The following is a 19150-nucleotide window of genomic DNA, read 5'->3' on the forward strand; positions in this document are numbered from 1 at the left end:
TTCGAATGCTTGGCTGTCTAAGTCAACATAAACATCAACCCTGTAATTTCCTTTCCTAACTTGATGCTCTATGTCTTGTATGCATTGTCATCATTCATGTAAACTCTATCAGTTCTAACCACCCCTGAATTCGCCGGCATTATGCGCTCCTCAGTTGCCAAAAGCCGCGGCCGGATATGAGCGATCCTTCTTCCTCCGCGGCGCCTGCGAGCTACTCCTCGAACTCGTCGCCGAAGCTGACTCACTGCCCGTCTTGCGCAGCGCACCCAATGTCGGGGCCATGTCAGCTGGGAGGTCGTTCCATTCCATATCCGGCCGATGGTTCTGATACGACTGCCCTGACACGGCTTTTGGCCTCGCTCCCGGTGGAGGAGGAGGCGGTGGTGTTGGTGCTGAAGACGGCGGCGTCGTGGATTTTGAGGACGGAGGGCCACCAGATGCCGGTGGCGGAGGTAGATTCACAACCGCAGCAGTGGTGCTAGCCCCGACGGGTCGTGACGAAGCCGCGACACCATTTCCATTCGTACCCGGCAGACTACTTCTCACGCTGGCGCCAACATCCCTCTTCATGAGCCACGCCGAATCAGGCCGCAGTTTCAGGTAATAACCCTTCACGGGAGGCTCCAGCCTGGTGAATCCTCGAGCGTCGTACCAGTGGAGGCCCTCTTCATTCTCTGTCCAGACATGCGCCGTGACGGTGCGCACATCCATGTTCGGCGCGCTGATAGCCGTGGCAATGATATGTTCCAGCGCGGCGTTCATCAACCCCAACGATCGGTAGGGCGAGAGCAGACACAGCGAACGGATGTACAAGTTCTGCGGGACTTGGGCGGCCGAGGTGTCGACGTCAGGTTCCACGTGGGAGACTATGCCGCCTATGATTTTCGGCTCCTCACCCTCGTGCGTCCATGTGATTACGCGCGAGAAGGGGCCCGAGGAGGACGGGTCGATAGCCTTTTGGTAGAAAGTGTCCGGATAGCTGACTTGTAGGAGGAGGGAGTTGATGCGTCGTAGAGGCGCGATGTCGGACTCTGTGATGGGGCGGATGACTGCTTCGGGGGGGAGAGTGGTCGGCAGGGGCGGCAAGCGGAGGGTTTGTACCGGAGGATGAGGAGAAGGATGAGCAGAAGGAGGGGAGTTATTTGGCATCGTGGTGGTGGTGGTGGTGGTGGTCTCGCGTGAGGATGGCGGGGGTGCGTATTTCGTCTGCTTGGACTGGAAGAATGAGCGGATGGATAGTTGCGCGGGCGGCACCTTGGTCGACGGCAGAGACATGGCGGTTGAGGAGAAACGATTGACTGTAGGGAGAGGAAGATGTTGTGGGTAAAAGGAGAACAAAAGGAGGATGGATGATGCTGGCGAGGGACGGAGACGGAGCTTGTAACTTACAGGTAAACTTTGGGTGATGGTCGAATCAGACAGGGTCGAGAGGTAAGAGGGGCAGGGGCAGGGGGGCTAGATTAGGCTTAGCGCGACGGTTAATGATGGTCCATGGGTAGGGTTCGGGCTCATGTGAGTGCGTCGTGATGTTATGTTGATGGGTGAATGCCAGTTTGTCCTCGGCTTGTTATGCCATGTGCTGTTTGGTTCAATGATGGTTGCGTAACCGCGGTTTGTGCGATATCAACCTCCATGTCTTCGTTGAGATTGATAGCGCCACATCTCAAGCATCTCGGTACCTAGGTACTTGATGCAGGAGGCGTGTTTCATTGGCCTTGGGGTCTTGCAGCTGCAGTTTAAGGGGTCTAGTAAAGCACATAGTAGGCTAGTAGTATATAAGTACGGAGTAAAGTATGTAAGTTAATTAAGTGGCGGCATCGAAGGACGCGGCGAGAGGCGGGGTGTAATAAAATGAATAAGACTTCTGCCGTCACAGATGGCTCAGTACCAGGTGTCGGCGACGTTGGGCGCAATTGTTCAATGCTCGGCACAAATTGCATAATCAATTGGAGAGCGATACTGGATCACGCAGTCGCAGTTGGTGTAATTGTGAATGGACATTTGACCTGATTACCACCCCCGAGTTGACATCTGGAAGCAGCCAGACTTGGGACCAATGAACGGGACCAGCCCCCGTCGCCATTTCCAAAAACTCGCAAGTTTTACGTTGGAATCCAACATCCGACAAACTCCCCGCCATCAGTTCGACAGGCTCTGGCCTGGTTTAGGAACTATTTGCATCACTTCGCTTGTGATTCGCGCACTGTCCTGGCAATTGACATACAGCTCCCGCCACATAGCAGATATTTTTGCTGGCTTTTTGCTCCCAGTCGGTCCACGGTTTGGATTGATTGTCGGCCCACGCCGACGACACAGGGGTTACATCATCTTGCGCCAGCTACTCCGTACACGAGGCGTAAAGCACGAGCACGAGCACGAGCACAGGGGCAATTGCCGCTGGAGGCGAGCCGACTCAATCTGCTGGATGCACTATTCTACATCAAGAGTCCCTTCGCGGAGCATTCTGGAGCCCTTTGGCGAGGTGAGGTGCTGCACAGCTTGAGCTCAACCAACGCCCGCATCACAGCCCTCTGAGGCTGGATTGAGCAGAGCCAGTCTCAGCCAGCAGAGCATACCAAGAACAAAAAGACTGGAGGGAAAGAAGCCCTTGCTGAAGCATTGGACGTACTATTACGTTGTGTGTAAGTACAATCTCACGTCTGCTACAGTAGCATATTCCCTTCGGCCAGACACTGCAAAAGTCGTGGGCCGCTCCTCATCTCAACGGCTGCATGTGCTTGATTGGCCATTGCCCGTCATCAGCATCAGCATCAGCATCAGCATCGCATCGATGCAGAAAATCATCACTAACAACAGCTTGCATTCTCCAGAATCACCACTCGGCCGACAGCCTGAGCCCCCGACCATTCATGACCATTCATCGGGGGTTATTTTTAATCACAGCCTGATCCCCCCGGCCAAGGCAAGGTTATCCACCACATGCTGCATCTCTGCCATCAGCATTGAGCGGCACCCGCATTTTCATTGGTGGCTGCCACACCCTTTTCCCGGCCCAGCTGTCTAAACTCGACCCGTCGTTCGAGTTTAACCACTGTCTTTTTTTTTTCGTGGCACCTATTATTCCCTATCCGACCCCAGTGCCCAGTCATTCAGTGCCTGGTGCCCAGCAGCCAAGCAGCCCAACGAGCGAGGGAGCGATTCAGCGATTGTCAGATTCCCCCCGATCGAGACCTTAATTCCACCCCGTCACTGTCACTCGGGACTAGTCGGCCATCATCACACGACTCCGTTACTCCGTTACACGGGGGTGCCAGGGCCGCCCGAAAAATCTCAGCCTCTTCCCTTAAACCCCAAGGCGCTGACCGGCACCTGATTTGCTTTATTTTGTCGCGACCCATTTCGGCCGGATAGAGGCCAGCGAGGCAGTCGCCATCATGAACGAGACCTCTGGGCGGGCCGGCATCATTCGCGCTCGTGATGATGCTTCCAGTGTGGACAAGCTGGTAAGTCGCCCTTTTGCCTGTAGTACTTTCCCGGGCTCTCCCTACTCTTCCTTTTTCGCTTGTATCGGACGGCACCAAGATCATCGCCATCGGCATCACCGTCATCATGACCAAACACACACACCCCTAGCCACCCGTCCACACCATGCCCATTGTTACCGAGGAGTGCCTGTTGCTCCCTCGCTGCTAGAAAGGGCCATTGCTATCGAATGCCCAGATGCTGGCTATGGGCAGTGCCATATTTTCAGCTTCATGACCGCGTACACTGGCGGCAACCTTGCGCTGACATTTGATTCTGCTGTGCTCCCCTCATTAGGTTCATTCGGTGCTTGACGATGTGCTCTACAATGTCATTTCCGATTTAGTCATGAAGACGCATCGCGAAGAAAAGACTGCAAAAGCAACAACAGCAGCAATTCAAGTCGAAAAGGCAGCTTCCGACGCTTCAGATAGCTCTTCACCCGATTCAAGACCCGACATTCGAGTCGAAACTGATTCTGCCGTCTACGAGGAAGGCAGAGTTCTACTCAAGGGCAACCCGCTCCAGACCATACAGGATATCCTTTGCTCCAAGTGTCATTTGCCCCGGTTATTACACCCGACGGATGGCAAAGGCGCGCAAAAGCCCGACCCGGCCGTCATCTACTGCAAGAAACACCCATACATTGACAAACCCGGATGCGACATCTACGGTCAGAGTTGGGTAGCGCCCGGCCCAGGACGAGGCAAGAAGAAGAAGGACGTAGAGAAGAAAGAAGATGGCACTCCAGAGCAGCGACCGCCGAATGTGCTTTCATTTCCGTCCGCCACGTGCAGTAAATGCAAGCGCTGTATTCTCGTCACCCGGCTGAATAACCACATGGGCTCGTGTATTGGCAACAGCGGCCGAAACGCCAGCCGAGCTGCAGCCCAGAAGCTCAATGGCAATTCCCAAAACGATTCCACTCCTCCATCATCACAAAAGGCGACACCAGCCCCTGGCTCTCGCGCTGCTAGTCCCAGGAAACGAGACGCCAGCGAGGAGAATGAAGACTCTGACGCGAGCCATCAAAAGAAGAAGTTGAAGGCCACCCCTAACCTGACCAAAAAGGTCATTATCAAGACGAAGCCAACACTTAAAAAGGAGAAGTCTAAGGGATCGTCCCAATTGAGTCAGGAGCACAAATTGGAGAACTCGTCCCCGGCTTCCACCAACGGCAAGGGGACGCCAAAACCAGCCAAAAATGGGAGTCCAGTCAAGAAGATCAAAGCCTCCAAACCGATTCAAACATCGCCATTGCCGAAGAGAGATATTGATGGGATGTCTGAAATATCAGATACAATGTCATCACCGCCAGGAAAGTAGATGGTGGTGAAGCGGCTTGGCTACACCACTCACGCCAAGTCGGTCCTGCACAACACACCTTGCTGTAAACTTGCAAACGATAATGTCCTTGACAACACACATGCCACATACCCGGCGGACGGATAGCTTGGCCATTCATGGCCACCACGCTTGGATACAAAACAATCACATGGATATAGAAAAACCATCTCTTCGTCGTTCTTGATGCCCGAGGAGGCAGTGGAGAATTACTTTTGTATTATTTTCAGAACCCTACTGCATCAGGCGAGCGGCCGGAACTTTGGCTACGGGCCTGGGGGATATTCTTAGCATTCACGGACAGCAATTGGTCCATGGCGTTGGGTGTCTTTTACTGTTTTGCGTCTGGCAGATTTGAGTTGCTTAAATATAAAATGGGTTTGGGATGAATAGAGCTCACACTTCTATTCTCTAATTATGCGAAATATTGTCATATCTAATCAAACCGTGAAACCCTTGTGCGACTCCAAACTCCATTGTTCCCCGAATACCACAGTCAATGTATCACTTTCCAATTACTTCTTCATCACCCAATTTAGAAATGGCCCAACTCCTCATACTCTTCATCCAGTAACCTCTCCACAACGATTTGAACCTCGTCCACCGGCCGGTCCTGTGCCCCGGCCCTCACCGTTCGCACTCACGACACACATGCCCCTCTTGGCCTTGCCAAAGATGGCGTGCTTCCCATCCAACCACGGCGTGGGGTGCGAGCGTAATGAAGAACCGAGAACACTATGCTCAGCAGACACAGCGCCGGGTGGATCGAGCTTCGAAATTGTCGCCGTAGATGGAGGAGCCGCCCTGAACCACGACCTTGGGAATGCTTGTAGCAGCAAGTGGTGATGAGGGTGGTGGATTTCCTACAGGTTTTGGGGCGTGAAGTTGTGTACAGCTAGAGTACAGGGGATGACGAGGTTGTCGATTTGGACATGCAGCTGCAGAGTGAGCCCGCCGAGCAATTCACGCCCCGGCGGCGGCAGGGGTGCTCTTGGTTCATGTCAACTGGTTGGTTTGGGTACGGAGTAGTGGCTTAAGGCCCTGTGGCTTTCACCACATGCAGCACTGAGGACACTGATTGTGCTGGCAGTGAAGATGGATTGAACTGCCAGGTGGCGCGTGGGCCTGAACATTGAATGCATCAATGTCAGCAAGAGCAAAGCTCCAGGGTCTGGTCAAACTTGGACCGAACACATCACCACATGCACAGCCCCCGTCTCTGGCTTGCCTTTGAGATCAGAGCGCAGCCGCACCCGCTGTCTTTTACGATATCAATTCTTCAAATCCCATAGGTGTTCTATCATTCTGCGTTCGGAGCAGCAGACAATGGACTAGCCAACCAGCGGCATCGAGACGACCATTTTACGCACCTCACATTGCTCGGTGCTTCAAAGCTGACAGCAAACATCACCATCACCATGGCATCAAACACAACAACAGCCTTAGCAGGCCCCCTCGACACCCTCAACACTACTGCCAACGTCACAACAGCGTCAACATCACCACTCGCATTCCTCCAAGACCTCGACTTTGTGGTCCTCGAACTCAAACTCGTCGTATCCGCCTTAGGAATCATCTATCTAGGTTCTCATGCCGCCATCCGCCGTCCCCCATCCGCCACACCCCCTAAAAAGAAGCATCCCGGTCAAAAGTCAGACGATGATGACCGCTTCTCACAAGGGCTTGAACCCTCTGACGCAATCATGTTTCCTGTCATGGCGGGCATTGTGCTTGTCGGGCTGTACTATCTCATTCAATGGCTTAAGGACCCAGCCATCTTAAACAAGATACTGAGGTACTACATGACCGCGGCGTCAATGGCTAGTATTCTGACCCTTTATGCACACGGCATGGACCTAGTCACTTCCTTCGTATTTCCGAGTTATTGGCGCGGAAGGAACGGGTCCCTCCGTCGAGTTGACCAGCGCCGCAAAACGGTCCACGTATGCGATGACTTTGGAAATGCCGGCGCTGTGACGGAAAAGAATCCATTGCCTGGCATTTTCTGTGTGTTTTCTGTTACGGAGAGAGCACAGAAAGCGGTCTGGGAGCTCAGAGGTCTGCTCACCAGGCACTGGACGATAAAGCTGTTTATTCATGGGGTGGGAGAGGAGGCGGCCAAGCTTCGATTTTCGCACATGATGGCCCTGTTTTTGTCGTTGGCCACGGCGCTGGTGTACTTTTCGACGAATTCCACCTTTTTGTCAAATATGCTTGGGTATGGCATGTGTTATGGGAGTTTTCTTATCCTGTCACCGACGGATTTTTTGACGGGGAGCCTGGTGCTGTGGGGGCTGTTTTTTTATGATGTTGTCATGGTGTTTTATACGTAAGTGCTTGCTGATCGGACCCCTTTGTTTGTTGAGTCAAGCTAACCGCCGACAGCCCTTATATGATCACCGTTGCCACAACCCTCGAGGTTCCTATCAAACTCACCTTCGAGGTCGCATCGCGCAAGAGCATCCTTGGTCTTGGAGACATTGTTATTCCTGGCATGGTCATCGCCTGGGCACTTCGTCTCGACCTCTGGCTACACTATGTTCGCAAAATCAAGTTTGAGCCAACTGACCTGACTATTGTCACAAAAGACGACTCCTCTGGAGAAATCGTCCGTCGTAGCGAAACCAAGCACAAAGAAGTCAAGGCTCGTTATGTCGACGTCAAGAACAAATGGGGTGAAGGTCTCTGGACTCGCGAGAACTTTTTCCTCTCAAGTCCATCAGAATTGCCGGTTGAGTTGGCAGGCGCTCGATTCCCCAAGACATACTTCTACGCTTCCATGGTAGGATACACGCTCGGCATGGCGGTAACGCTAACTATGCTGTTGGTTTTTAAGCATGGACAGCCGGCGCTATTGTATCTTGTTCCGGGTGTTTTGGGGTCGATGGTGATTACGGCCCTAGCCAGAGGGGAATGGAAGGATATGTGCAAGTATACGGAGGATGGGAGCCTGGATACCGTGGATGTGGTTGTTGATTTGGACGGGGAGGGGAATGCTATCACGACGATAGGGTTGTTGGAGGATGGCATCGTGGACACGACCAAGAACAAGAAGGAGGACGAGTGTGAGAAGAAGGTTGCGGAGGCAAGCTCGAAGGAGGGCGCAGCGAAAACTGGGCACAAGGTTTTTTTGCTGTCCATAGAAGCACCGCCGGAGGATGAGGAGGAGTGATGGTGGATTAGACGGCGTTTCGCAGTGTATTGATTGGGTTGGGAATAGACATATAATCATCTCGATATTGCGCCTTGTGTTTGAGGGTATACCTTGCATTTTGGATTATACTGTTGCAGGACGAGCAGTCGCCAAGGGATGGTGTGTGGCGTATCAAGACGAATATGCCAACTTGGGGACCGAGTGATGCATGCAATAGGAGCTCGCCCCAGATCCCATTCCAGATACTCACTCCAACGATGATGGCACTGTCACTCATCTCTAGCCCTGCATCTTAGCGCCGAGGCACCAGACGCAGGAAAGTCGTGCGTCTGACCTGAATAATGGCCGCCGTCGACATCTCTCTATTCAATGTCGGTCATTTGATGCCACTCAGCGGGCCTTGGAACGATGCTCAGCATTCGCATCATTTAGTTAGATGCCCTATAGCTGCCACCGTGGCGTTCTGAGTCGTGTTGTCGTCTCTTCTGTACGTCGCCTCGCTGGCCAACAGACTACAGTGCCTATCTCGCTCTCCGAATCATTTGCGAGACGATAAGTCAGCCCAGTTTTCGGCATTTCGTGTTGTCTCCAACACCCGTTTGAGAGGGTAGCTTGATGAGCGGTGCATTGAGGATACTACAGCGGGGGAAAGGCCACTTCTGACTACCATGATGGCAGGGATAACTGGGTTTTCGTAATTGCGTCGGCGGATTGACGTGTTGAATTGGCACAAGGGTGAACTCGCCACGACTCTCTGTGTGTCCTGGTGTATCGACGGATTGTACACTTGGCTGAATCGAAGGGTCGACTGGAAGACTGGTGGCTGAATGCAAAGCTGGGAATCATTTTTGTAGTTCAACATGCACCTGACTGGCCTTAACATGTACACGTGCCACATCACAAATGATAAGATTCAAGAGAGCTCCAGCTCTGTGGATAAGATTCGGCCATGAACAGTGCGTAATTTTGGAAGCATAGTTGCGAAATGTTGTTATACTATTAGCTGTTTGTTTTGTGCAAACTCGGGCATGGATCTAACACCATGTGTAAAACTGAGGCGAAACCAATGCTGCCTCGCGTTCATTCTTCTCATGTAACCGAACACATGGAATGTCGTCAAACCGTTCCTTAAAAATAACTTGAACGCCAGCTCCCAGTCGGTTGGCAAGCAAGCCTCCTGCTTCTGCGACTTGGGCTGTTGGTTCCCACATTACAACCTCTCTCAGACCGTGCGCGCATGCTTCTGCAACGGCCACATGGAGAATCTTTGCAATCGGTTCTTCCATGCCCCGAAGTCGAGCTGTGCCAATTTGACCGATAAAGAGCTTGCGTGAACGATAGTCGTGAACCCACCAAGCCCACGCCGTTATGCCTCTCATGTTTTGGTATAAAACTCCACTCATAGCCGTCTTCTCCTGGGACTTGGTAGATCCTAAATGCCGTCTCAATATCAATGATCTCACAAAATGCCATTTCAAAACATCACTTGTGCCCAAGACCTGTGCAAACGTTTTCTGGGTAACTCGAAGAGCCGAGAGCTGAAGCTTTGCTGTGTTGACTTCCTGAAGACAGAGCTCGGAGAGGTCTTCCGGTGAGAGTTGCCTCACTTCCTCATCGTCTGGCGGCTTTGCCACATATTTACTGCCATAGCTTATGCGTTGTTGGTGCGCGGTCTGAGGCTTCTAACCCAGTCTGTCGTATAGTTCGGTATTCACGCCGCTGTAAATAATGCTGAACCCTACGCGCTCCTTTTCCATGCCGTCCAGCGCCTCTTTCACCTTGGTCAGCAACCTGGTTGCCATCCCATTCCTTCTAAATTCTGAATGCGTAAATATGTCGGTGATTACGGCTGCCTTGACAGGCTCCATACCCCTTCCGCTGTTCACGATTGCCTCTCGCAGGTACACGCTGCAGCTAGACATGATGGTGTCCGGGTCAGATGGCTTGAACAGGACCCAATATTGCGTGGTTGCCACATTGTCAGCGCTTTTAGCTAGCTGATTCTGCATGTGCAGATACTGCGGAAGGGATAGCGGTGCTGCCCACATTTGGCTGGTGTTTTCGAAATGACGTGTTATCTGTTTTGGGGTTGCTCTGGCGCACACCAGATCTTCGCCGGCTGCATCAGTCGATGCTTCCGTAGCCATAATGCAAATCAAGCAACGATAGAACCTATGAGTCAGGAATATACGGAGAGCCTCGTTCACGATACGAATTTGCTTTGGAAGATCAGGTAAGAACCGGGTATGCTTCAGCAGTATTGTAGGAGATAAAATGGGAGAGAGCAAGCCTTCAACGACCAAGTGTGCGGGATCGGAGTTGGTTCGGTTCGTATATAGATTACCGGGAAGAATCAAGGCGACGAAAATACCCAGGTAGTTGCGTCGAGAAAACCAAACGGCCTAATTCTGGCAGGTGCATACCGTGATTTTCCATATTGCACATGGCATACCGCGTAGTGCAATTTGGCAAGTGCTTTGGAATCGACCGCCCCAGGTGGCAGTCTAAGTGAGTGCTCACTGCTCGCCTTGCTTCCGTCTACCACGCCTCGCAGTGGATGGATTCTTTCGGCTCGAGTGTTTCAACTACTACTAGCAGTGCCTGCCGTTTACCCGCCTGCCTGGGTGCCTGGTTGCCTGGGCCGGTATATGTTGTATGTACGTACGTACTTAAGTACTTACGTAGGTACCGTGGTTTGGAACCAGGCCCTTGCAAGATATCCTACGGCACTTGCGGTCCGTCAGGTACTTACCTAGGTACTTAAGAACCCAGTGCCTGCCTAATAGGTACTTACTTAAATACTGGCAAACATGTAGAATCCACCTCTGTCATTATTCCACAATGACATTGTCCAGGTACACACGCGAGTTCTTCCTTGATCAGACTCTGTTACAATATGTATACTCTCGTCCGCCTTAGCCGCAGTTTTTCGATATCAAAAGCGCCCGTCTTTCCTCATCTGGATACAAGTGCCGACCGAGCTCGGGGTCGGTGGGATTAACCTTAAGTGGTCTGTTTTCAGTTCCACGGCGACTTGGCAACGTTACTACTGCGAACGCCGAGGCTGGAGTATTACGGAGTGGCAAGGATGGAAACTATTGACCACACCAAAAAAAAAAGGACGGCAGCTGATCTCAGCCCATACAAGATGCTACCATTCGTCACCTCCACCAGGTACGTTTTCAGTGAACCAGACTGTTGGGAGGGACGCAAGCCCGCTAACACTTCTTCATGCACGACCCTGACCTTACAGGACCCGAATTCCCACCCTCTTCAACCCCGGCCAGAGTTGCACTTACAGGGTCTATGTACAAGGTTCATGTGAATATGTATGGGTAGTATAAATAATTAATTGCTGGTCAGTGTGCTTTCGATCAGATCTGTGGATCTGTTAACCGCCATCCCAAAGACCAGGTTGACAAGCAGCCTCTTCCTCACATGATGTGTCATTGCTCATTCGCCGTTGGCCGCCCGCATGGTTCCAGACGTGTCGCGTCGTACAACGCTAGCATTGTTCAGCATTGGCTCTCGGCTCTTTGGCAAATTCGAGAATACCATTATAAAACCGTTACTGCAAACACTCCTCCGCCTTCTACTCCGTACATGCTTGGGTCATACATGACACAACGTCATGCTGAGATGTCTCATACGCCTTGCACTTGACGAATCCTGGTAACCGTGCTGGCGGCAAGGTCCCTTCCGGAAGACGAAATCACATGAGGTGTCGAAATCATTTGGATACCGAGTTAAATAATCTGATAAAACAACAGTCACGGAGACCAAGGTCAGAAACCTGGCGTCTGCTCCCATTTCTCTCGTAAGGCTCGAAGCCAAACTTTCGGCTTTTTTACGTCAGCACACCAGGCGGCATGGTCTCATCGTCAAGATGGCGCTGTTCTTAGCAAGAGAAAAGTCTGCCCCAAGCCAACACCGCCCGATCTCACGCTGAGGTCGTAGGACTGCTTGTAGGTCTTCACCGCCCCAACACAATCCCCCTTTTCGCAAAGGACTTGGCAAGCAAAGCTGGGCATCTGTATGGAATTTTCACTCTTATCCGTGACGTGTTTCCTCCGAAAATTTGCGGCAACCCTGCTCATATCACATTTTCATCTGAAGATATTACAAAGACCTGGGATGGACCCACACACCATCTCGCCAATATTGCCCGCCGACAAAAGTACATACAACCTGCTGGGAGAGACCAAGTTTTTGCGCCTGAGGACCTTCATCTAAACTCTCGCGAAGCGAATGTTTAAGCCTGGAGACGGCCAGGGCCGCACGGTATATCTCAAATGGACGCTCGGCCAGTATGATACAGAGTGGTTATCTGAACAGGTTTGCGGCCAAGCATCACGACACATTCCCCCGTAAGGGCATTTTGCCGTAAAGATGATGAGTCAATAAAAAGCCTGACCAAAACTTCAGCCACCGGCCCCCCCTTTTCAACGGCATTACCAGGTCGAAGCGAAAACAAAATATTATACTACTACTTCTAGTACTACTAGTTTCTTGCAGCGCTAATATGTTTGCAGTCCCGTGGCCTGATAATCCGAACTACGTCATTCTACCAGTCTGTCCCAGTAACCGCTGCAAGTCAATATCATCACACAGTTACACCATCTTTGTTTCCCTCCTGTAATACGCCAAAGGGCCCGCGTTTCACCAGGCTATTCTCCTTTTCCCATTCTCCACGTTACGTGAGTTTGTATGTACCTCAAGCCCTAACCCAGTGGTTACACCACCAATGAGAGCGGCTGGTTGGTTGGGGGTTTTTTTTTTTTTGGTAGGAGTTTCCAATACTGGTTGGGGCTGTAATTAGGTTAGTATTAACATGCAACTCGGACCGCCTGCAAAGCACATTGTACTACATGTGTCTTACAAGACTGGACATTCAACCACTTGTCGATTAGTAAACAGAGTATCGGTTAAATGTAGCTACTGGGAAAGTGTCCCGATCGATAGCCAACTCTAGGCTCATGCAGATCTGAACGTAATACATCAATATTATAGTGAGTTGGTGGGTGGGCGGATTTACCAGTAAGGTTCCCAGCTGAACTACCCCATACGGACTCCCAAGAATTGTTCACTGCCGGCATGGTTTTAGTGGGCCAATATGTGTTAGACTTTCAGCGAGTGAGGACTGCATTCACCTGCGCCGGCGAAGGCACGTAGCCTATAGGTCATGTGGCACAGAAATGGAGTCGTTCAATTTAACCTTTTCCCAATCCCATCATGGCTTTGCCCATTTCCTTGATCTTTCCTATATTTCGAACAGCATGTGCTAGCACACTAACGCCCTCCAATCTATATACCTGTTACTCCGATTTTCCCATTGCGCCGTACCGTGTATTTGCTGTGCCAAAATTAAAATAGTATGTATGATGAGTCTGCAACCGTTAACTCTTAGCGTGAAAGACCCTTGCCCTGGGATATGATATCTCTAGCCCCTGACCAAGTCGGTAATTCAGCTCGACATGAAACATGCCTTCCCAAGCGAAGAAGGCTAAATTTGCGTGATCGGCCCAACTCCGATCCATCTGGCGGGGCCAAATATAGTTTCCAAAGAAAAAAAAAAAGGAGAAGGGGAACAGAGGGGAAACGAAGAGAAAAGGGGAAAAAAGACAGAAAAAAACTTCGGTCCAATTGTGTACAGCGGTTGGCAGAAGCCCAAAAGGGAAGATGATTGAAGCAGAGCCTGAGTTCGTTTGACGTTGGCGAGAAGGAACCGTCACGGCGCGTTCCGCGCCAAATACATTATAATCCATCGTCGTTGACCGGCTGCGAACCCTGACTGCAATGATGAAGACGAAGAATTTTGAGCCCAGTAAAGGAACTGGAGAATTGTGAGAAAGAAAACCCAGTATTATACCGTTTGCCTTGCCCAGAAGGCGACGTCTCGCCATCTTACACTCGCATTAATGCCATTCTAAAATCCGGTAGAAGTCGCGCGGCAACTTCACAAGTCAATATGCTATACTCACTCAGTGAGCATCACATGGCGTGCCACAATAGCCGCAATTCCTGCCAGGAATAACCCACACTTCCTTTCCCTTAAGAGCGCAAGTTGGGCATCTGGTACCAGGAATCTACCTCAATAGTTAGCCATATGCTTTCCCATACCATAGAAAATATTCTAGCCGCCAGTCCACACGAACCTGAGCTCCGTAGCTGATGATGTCATCAATATCAACAGGGTCTGGCGTAGCAGTGCGATTGATGATGACATTCCAGCCCAGGGAAATCGATGAAGGAGTGGACTCGTCACCGCGAAGGGGATTGCTATGCAGGACCATTTTGCGAAGCAGTTAAGGAATGGCAGCAAGAGCACACTTTGTATAAAGTCAACGGAGGTCGTGTGATAGGTTGGAACGATTAGGTCAGGATTGCACAATGTTGGTCAACAAAGTCGAGAAGGTCGAAGTGGGTTCGGAATATTGCGTTCTCTTGATAGTACCTCTGGTGGATGGATGAAGATTTTGGAAAAGGCGCGGTAACCGTGAATATTTATAGTTTTTTCAGGTCACGAATATGATATGAATGAAGAGAAAACAAGGTTGACGAGTGAGTAACAAGGTAGGGGTGTAAGTGAATAACTCCGATGCACAGTCGATGATCAGGGAACTGAGTAAAGCGGGAATGGGCGGAAACCACCATTCTGGTTACCGGGCTAAAGCTGTGTCAGTGCTGTGTGCTAATATGGACTTAGACTGGTTCTGACATCTGGTGATCGATAGGCGGACTGGTGCTGGACGGGAAAACCATGAGCAGACCTGTCATATCAAGTCTGAGACGCTGGAAGACGCTGCCACTGTTCGGCCATCGGGGGCGCTAGGGGCGTGTACGGGCCGGAAGAGAGTGGCATTGGTGGCACCTCTCGCCCTTGAAAAACATTTGCGGAGCAACATGGGCCGTCCTGGATGGAGAGACATGGGAGGGGCGTATCCTGGGGACGGAGGAGGAGTGTATTCTCGGTTGGTTTTCGGTTGGCTTGTCCGGGAGAAGGTGAGTCGTCTTCAATCTTGCAGGAGCCGTGAGCCCGACTACCGGATAAGCTAGCTGGGGCTAATGGGGATGTCTTGTTGGTTGTGGCGGACATGTCAGTGTCGATGTCCGTCAATTGGTTCATCGTGGACAGGATGTTCATCATCAAACGACGGTGGTGACGCAGAACGCAGAACGCTGTCGACTGGGTGCTTGGGTGCTGGATTTGCAAACGCAGGTCTAGAGACCTGCAGACCACCGCAGACTGGAGGGACCAGGGTGCGGTGCCTGTGCATTTGCTGTTGCAGCCCCCATCAATTGATCATTGGTCCTTATTAGCTCGATATGGCTGGACTGTCAATGCTAGCCACATCGGTTGAGCCTATGGAACTGTCTTCCTAACTTTCCGGACCAACTGGTTGGGTGACGGGGGCACAAGGCTAAGCAGGGATGCCACAGCGATGCCACAGCAGGCCAGGATGCGATATGTTGGAGACTTTGCTTTTGGAGCCCCAAAGCCGAGCGGCCAGCATGATGACGAGTTAGGGATCGAGACCTATTGGGATTTTCTTCTATTCTCAGTCTGAGTATCGATACGATGGACTGAGCTCGACGGGACCAAAGTTTGACGATCCGACGGGGGCGCAACGAGGATAGTTGGACAGGTTTTGGCTTCTGGGTGACGCGCAATTCTCATGCATGTCTGGAGGGGAGAAACACCCCGGATGTGGCGCCGGGGTTTGCGCAACAGAAGAAACGTACGATATGGTATTTGTTTTTTTTCTCCATACTAGGATTGCGAAATCCCATTGCATTTGTGCTTCACCCTTCCTGCCATCTGCAATGGACACCTGCCTTGCCGACCGACAGCCACCCCTGGCTGGCTGGTGCATGAGGCAGGCGCCGCCCGAGCGTAACTTTTTAGGGAGGTACCAGAGCAGTTGGTCGGTAGCATGCGAAAGTTCTTACATGCGACGTCCATGCAAGAAGCAAGACCGGAGGCGGTGGTGCTGTTTCCAGTCGCGTCAGGGCAGTTCTGTGCGGCAATGCAGACCTAGCATGGCAACACTTAGGCACTTGCACGGAATAACGGTCAATGTAGACCCGATACCTACAGGTAGGTACAGTACGGAGTACTAGGCACCTAATACTAGTACTTAGTAGGTAACCCTGTGCCTTGCAACGAAGTTGATCTTTTTCTGAAGAGTGGATGTCTCTTAGTCTATTTTTAGTTCCGATCTTCATCAACGCAGAGGCTGTCTTTTAAAGCTGACAGACTAGTGACCTTGCTACACTGCCAAAGCAACCGCTCAGTGCACCATGGCTGGCAGAATGCTTTGCCGTCAGACGAAGTCGAAGCATGTGCGGAGTACTCCGTACAATACTTACAGATTACTCCATAGCGTTGACAGCACGCTTCCGTGATAGCTAACCTCGCGAACGTCGCCAAGCCAGTGGGGTCCCTGTTCTGTTGCTTCGTGCTTTCCCCAAACCCCCAGTCCTGTCATACCAACATCTACCCCACCGATGTTGGAAGGAAGGCAAAAGAAGGAATGAGATGTCGTGTTTCCTCACGAGCAACAAATGACTCCACGCTGCTCCCCATCTGCATAGGCCGTTTTTTTGACCATTAGTCTCCTTTCCTTTCCATTACAAGGCCAAAAGCGAGAGAAAGAAATGGCACCAGGCAGGACCTGATGCTTTTTTCAGCTTCAGGGGTGTGGCGTCGATGGCTTCCACACTAGCCTTCACGATTGCCTGCCGTCGGCTTGCCGCTAAGTTGTGGTTCTCTGACTGGCATGCAAGCCTGTTTCGAATATCGAAAAATTATCGAACGCTTCTTTTTGGCTGAGGTGCTCTGCGGTGGGATGCACCAACCTCGGGTGCGCCTTTCGGGAGACTCCATGGCATGGTATGTACAAAATAGGGAGTCCGGACTCGAGAGTTTCCTATTCTCTCTATCGAGTACCCGTACTATGTACGACTCGTAATACCACACAGAGACACCAATGCTCGTCACTAACATGTAACCCGGTAGTTTTGTGAAGTTCATTTAGGCCTGTCAGAGTGGTTCGCCGTGTTCAATGTATCGAAGGAGCCACGAACTGGGGCATGGCAAGAACCTGACATTATTATGCCCATCAAAGGTCCATATGTGATGCACGGTGTCAAATTAATCTGCACGTTGGCCGTTTCTGGATCTGTGCTCTTGATTAATCTCGATTACCGGTGCGTTTTTGCTGTCAAAACACAGCTTCCGAGACACTTAGCCCGCTTGGACAGATTCATGACGTTTGCAACGAACCCGTGCCGCTCGCCAACACTGCCGTACAATGTCTGACAGCCTCTTCGGCCTTACACACATTGAGATGCATTCGTTTTCGCCAATCCTGGGCCACAAACGATAACATATAATAGTCGATTTGGAAATTTGGATGCCATGTAACGTCGCTCGACAAAGACCAGTGGCACGCGAGCTACTACTCCGCCTGCGCTATACGGTTAGGGGCCTAAAGTCATCGCGATCCTGGTCAAAGAGTGCCGCCAACCTGTTGTCCAAGGATAGCACGATGTCGGCCCCGGAATGTCTTGTCAAACAGACGGCGAACCGGCGCAAATCCGAGGCCCATGCGGTGCATGCATAGCTGCATCACTTGGTACACCTGCATTAGTCCCAGGGCTGCATATCCCGTTTGCTGACGACAGCAAATCCCGAATGTTAATGGAATTTCTTCTCAGAAGAATGTCATTTCTTGTGAAGATAGGCCACCGTCGCTTTGGTGGCCATATATCGACTTGCTGTCCGATTATGGTGCTCATACATTGCTAACATTTGGCTATAAAGCGCCTCTCTATGTGTCGAAGCGGAATCCAGCCCCTTTACGAAAATATGAATACTCTACATGAGACTTCCAAGCAATAGATTCGTTAACTCGATTTTGATTTGGAGAACTCTGTGAAACCTGCAGATTATAATATACCCACTCTTGGTGAGAATACACAGCATATCTTCGTGAAATGACAATTGCAACCGGACTCAATGCCGTCAGTGCTCAAAATTGCCCTTGGTCCCAAATAGCCTGTCTGGCGTGTTATCATGCTAAACCCTGGTATGTACAAACATGACACCCCTCCCCTCATACTACCTCTTGACATGTCCCCGACGCCACTATCGCGATCTTGGCTGGTGTTGCAGCTGGCCTTTGTCTTGCTCCTTCCGCATATACACGTTGTACAATCTACAAATGCTTAAGCTAGACCAGGTTCGAACATTAGGGCCCAACGAGAAGTCCATAATTGACTTTTTGACTTTTTTTTAAAAAAAAAAAAATTTTTAATTTTTTGCAACCGAATCCCTGGGCTAGTGTTTCTTTTTCTCCGACCGGGTATCCACAGCAGACGGGCCTGTAGGACTTGATGCTGGCGACTCTTGACACGTTAAGCGTAGCGTATTTTGAGCCGACATGGAAGATTTTTATAGAAGTGTGGTTACTAACTTACTAGTATTTGAGAACACGGCAACGCTGGGATTTTTTTGGGCAGTACGAAAGGAAAACACGGGGGTGAAAAATGTTTACGACAGTGCCGCCAAGTCATGACGCAGCCAATCTTCAAAGCATGGGCTAGTTCATCTAGTAATTCGTGTTTCTCAGCATCCGAAGAACGTTGACTATGGTGAGTAACAATATCGTGCTTGTGCCATTTTCTAGATTCGGCTCTTCCAGCACTGTGCACGCTCACGGATACAGACGATTGCGGTGAGCATGGCTCTTCCCGATATTCTAACAGTTCTATCAGCCAATCCTAACCTCCCGGTTGCATTATCAGAAGTAATACAACAACATGTCAACCACCCCGAAGAGAAATATGCATTCTGACAAAGGCTCTTCAAAGGCCACCGAAATGTCGGGCAACCAACCAATACAGCCATTTCCATGATGCGGAGAGTGGCGTCTGCCATCGATGTGGTGCAGAATCCGCGATTGCATGCCGTCACGCATCTTAGCTCGATCGGAGGCGTCGCTAAATCCGCTGTTGCAACGTCGGAGCGTTTAGCTCTGCGGTCCTAGTTGAGATGTTGTCGTTCACTTAGCTCGCTCCCAGCAGACTGGGAAGCCTCTGACATCCGTAGCAGGAGAGGCAAGTGGGCTTTTTTTCTGTCACAATACCGTGTCAGACGCACTCTAG

The 19150-nt window shown here is 51.0% G+C and overlaps 5 protein-coding genes across 5 annotated transcripts; 2 read left to right on the forward strand and 3 right to left on the reverse strand.

Annotated features, from left to right (window-relative positions):
- Positions 1 to 150: 150 nt before the first annotated feature.
- Positions 151 to 1275, reverse strand: MAA_00808 (GCN5-related N-acetyltransferase (GNAT) domain protein; the record flags this gene model as incomplete). The annotated part of the gene is made up of 1 exon (XM_007818806.1): positions 151 to 1275. The coding sequence occupies one exon, from the start codon at positions 1273 to 1275 to the stop codon at positions 151 to 153; it is 1125 nt and encodes a 374-aa protein (XP_007816997.1).
- A 2120-nt stretch (positions 1276 to 3395) lies between these two features.
- MAA_00807 (helix-turn-helix domain-containing protein) lies at positions 3396 to 4809 on the forward strand (the record flags this gene model as incomplete). Its single annotated transcript, XM_007818805.1, has 2 exons — positions 3396 to 3464; positions 3781 to 4809. The coding sequence occupies 2 exons, from the start codon at positions 3396 to 3398 to the stop codon at positions 4807 to 4809; spliced, it is 1098 nt and encodes a 365-aa protein (XP_007816996.1).
- Positions 4810 to 6245: 1436 nt separating this feature from the next.
- Positions 6246 to 7999, forward strand: MAA_00806 (intramembrane protease 2; the record flags this gene model as incomplete). The annotated part of the gene is made up of 2 exons (XM_007818804.1): positions 6246 to 7045; positions 7213 to 7999. 2 exons carry the CDS (start codon positions 6246 to 6248, stop codon positions 7997 to 7999), a joined length of 1587 nt encoding a protein of 528 aa, XP_007816995.1.
- A 1016-nt stretch (positions 8000 to 9015) lies between these two features.
- MAA_00805 (Acyl CoA acyltransferase-like protein) lies at positions 9016 to 10128 on the reverse strand (the record flags this gene model as incomplete). The annotated part of the gene is made up of 2 exons (XM_007818803.2): positions 9016 to 9654; positions 9697 to 10128. 2 exons carry the CDS (start codon positions 10126 to 10128, stop codon positions 9016 to 9018), a joined length of 1071 nt encoding a protein of 356 aa, XP_007816994.2.
- Positions 10129 to 13962: 3834 nt separating this feature from the next.
- MAA_11393 (uncharacterized protein) lies at positions 13963 to 14274 on the reverse strand (the record flags this gene model as incomplete). The annotated part of the gene is made up of 2 exons (XM_011413387.1): positions 13963 to 14067; positions 14137 to 14274. The coding sequence occupies 2 exons, from the start codon at positions 14272 to 14274 to the stop codon at positions 13963 to 13965; spliced, it is 243 nt and encodes an 80-aa protein (XP_011411689.1).
- Between the last annotated feature and the right edge of the window lie 4876 nt (positions 14275 to 19150).

Source organism: Metarhizium robertsii (genome assembly GCF_000187425.2).
Source record: "Metarhizium robertsii ARSEF 23 chromosome Unknown MAA_Scf_7, whole genome shotgun sequence".
Lineage (NCBI taxonomy): Eukaryota > Fungi > Ascomycota > Sordariomycetes > Hypocreales > Clavicipitaceae > Metarhizium > Metarhizium robertsii.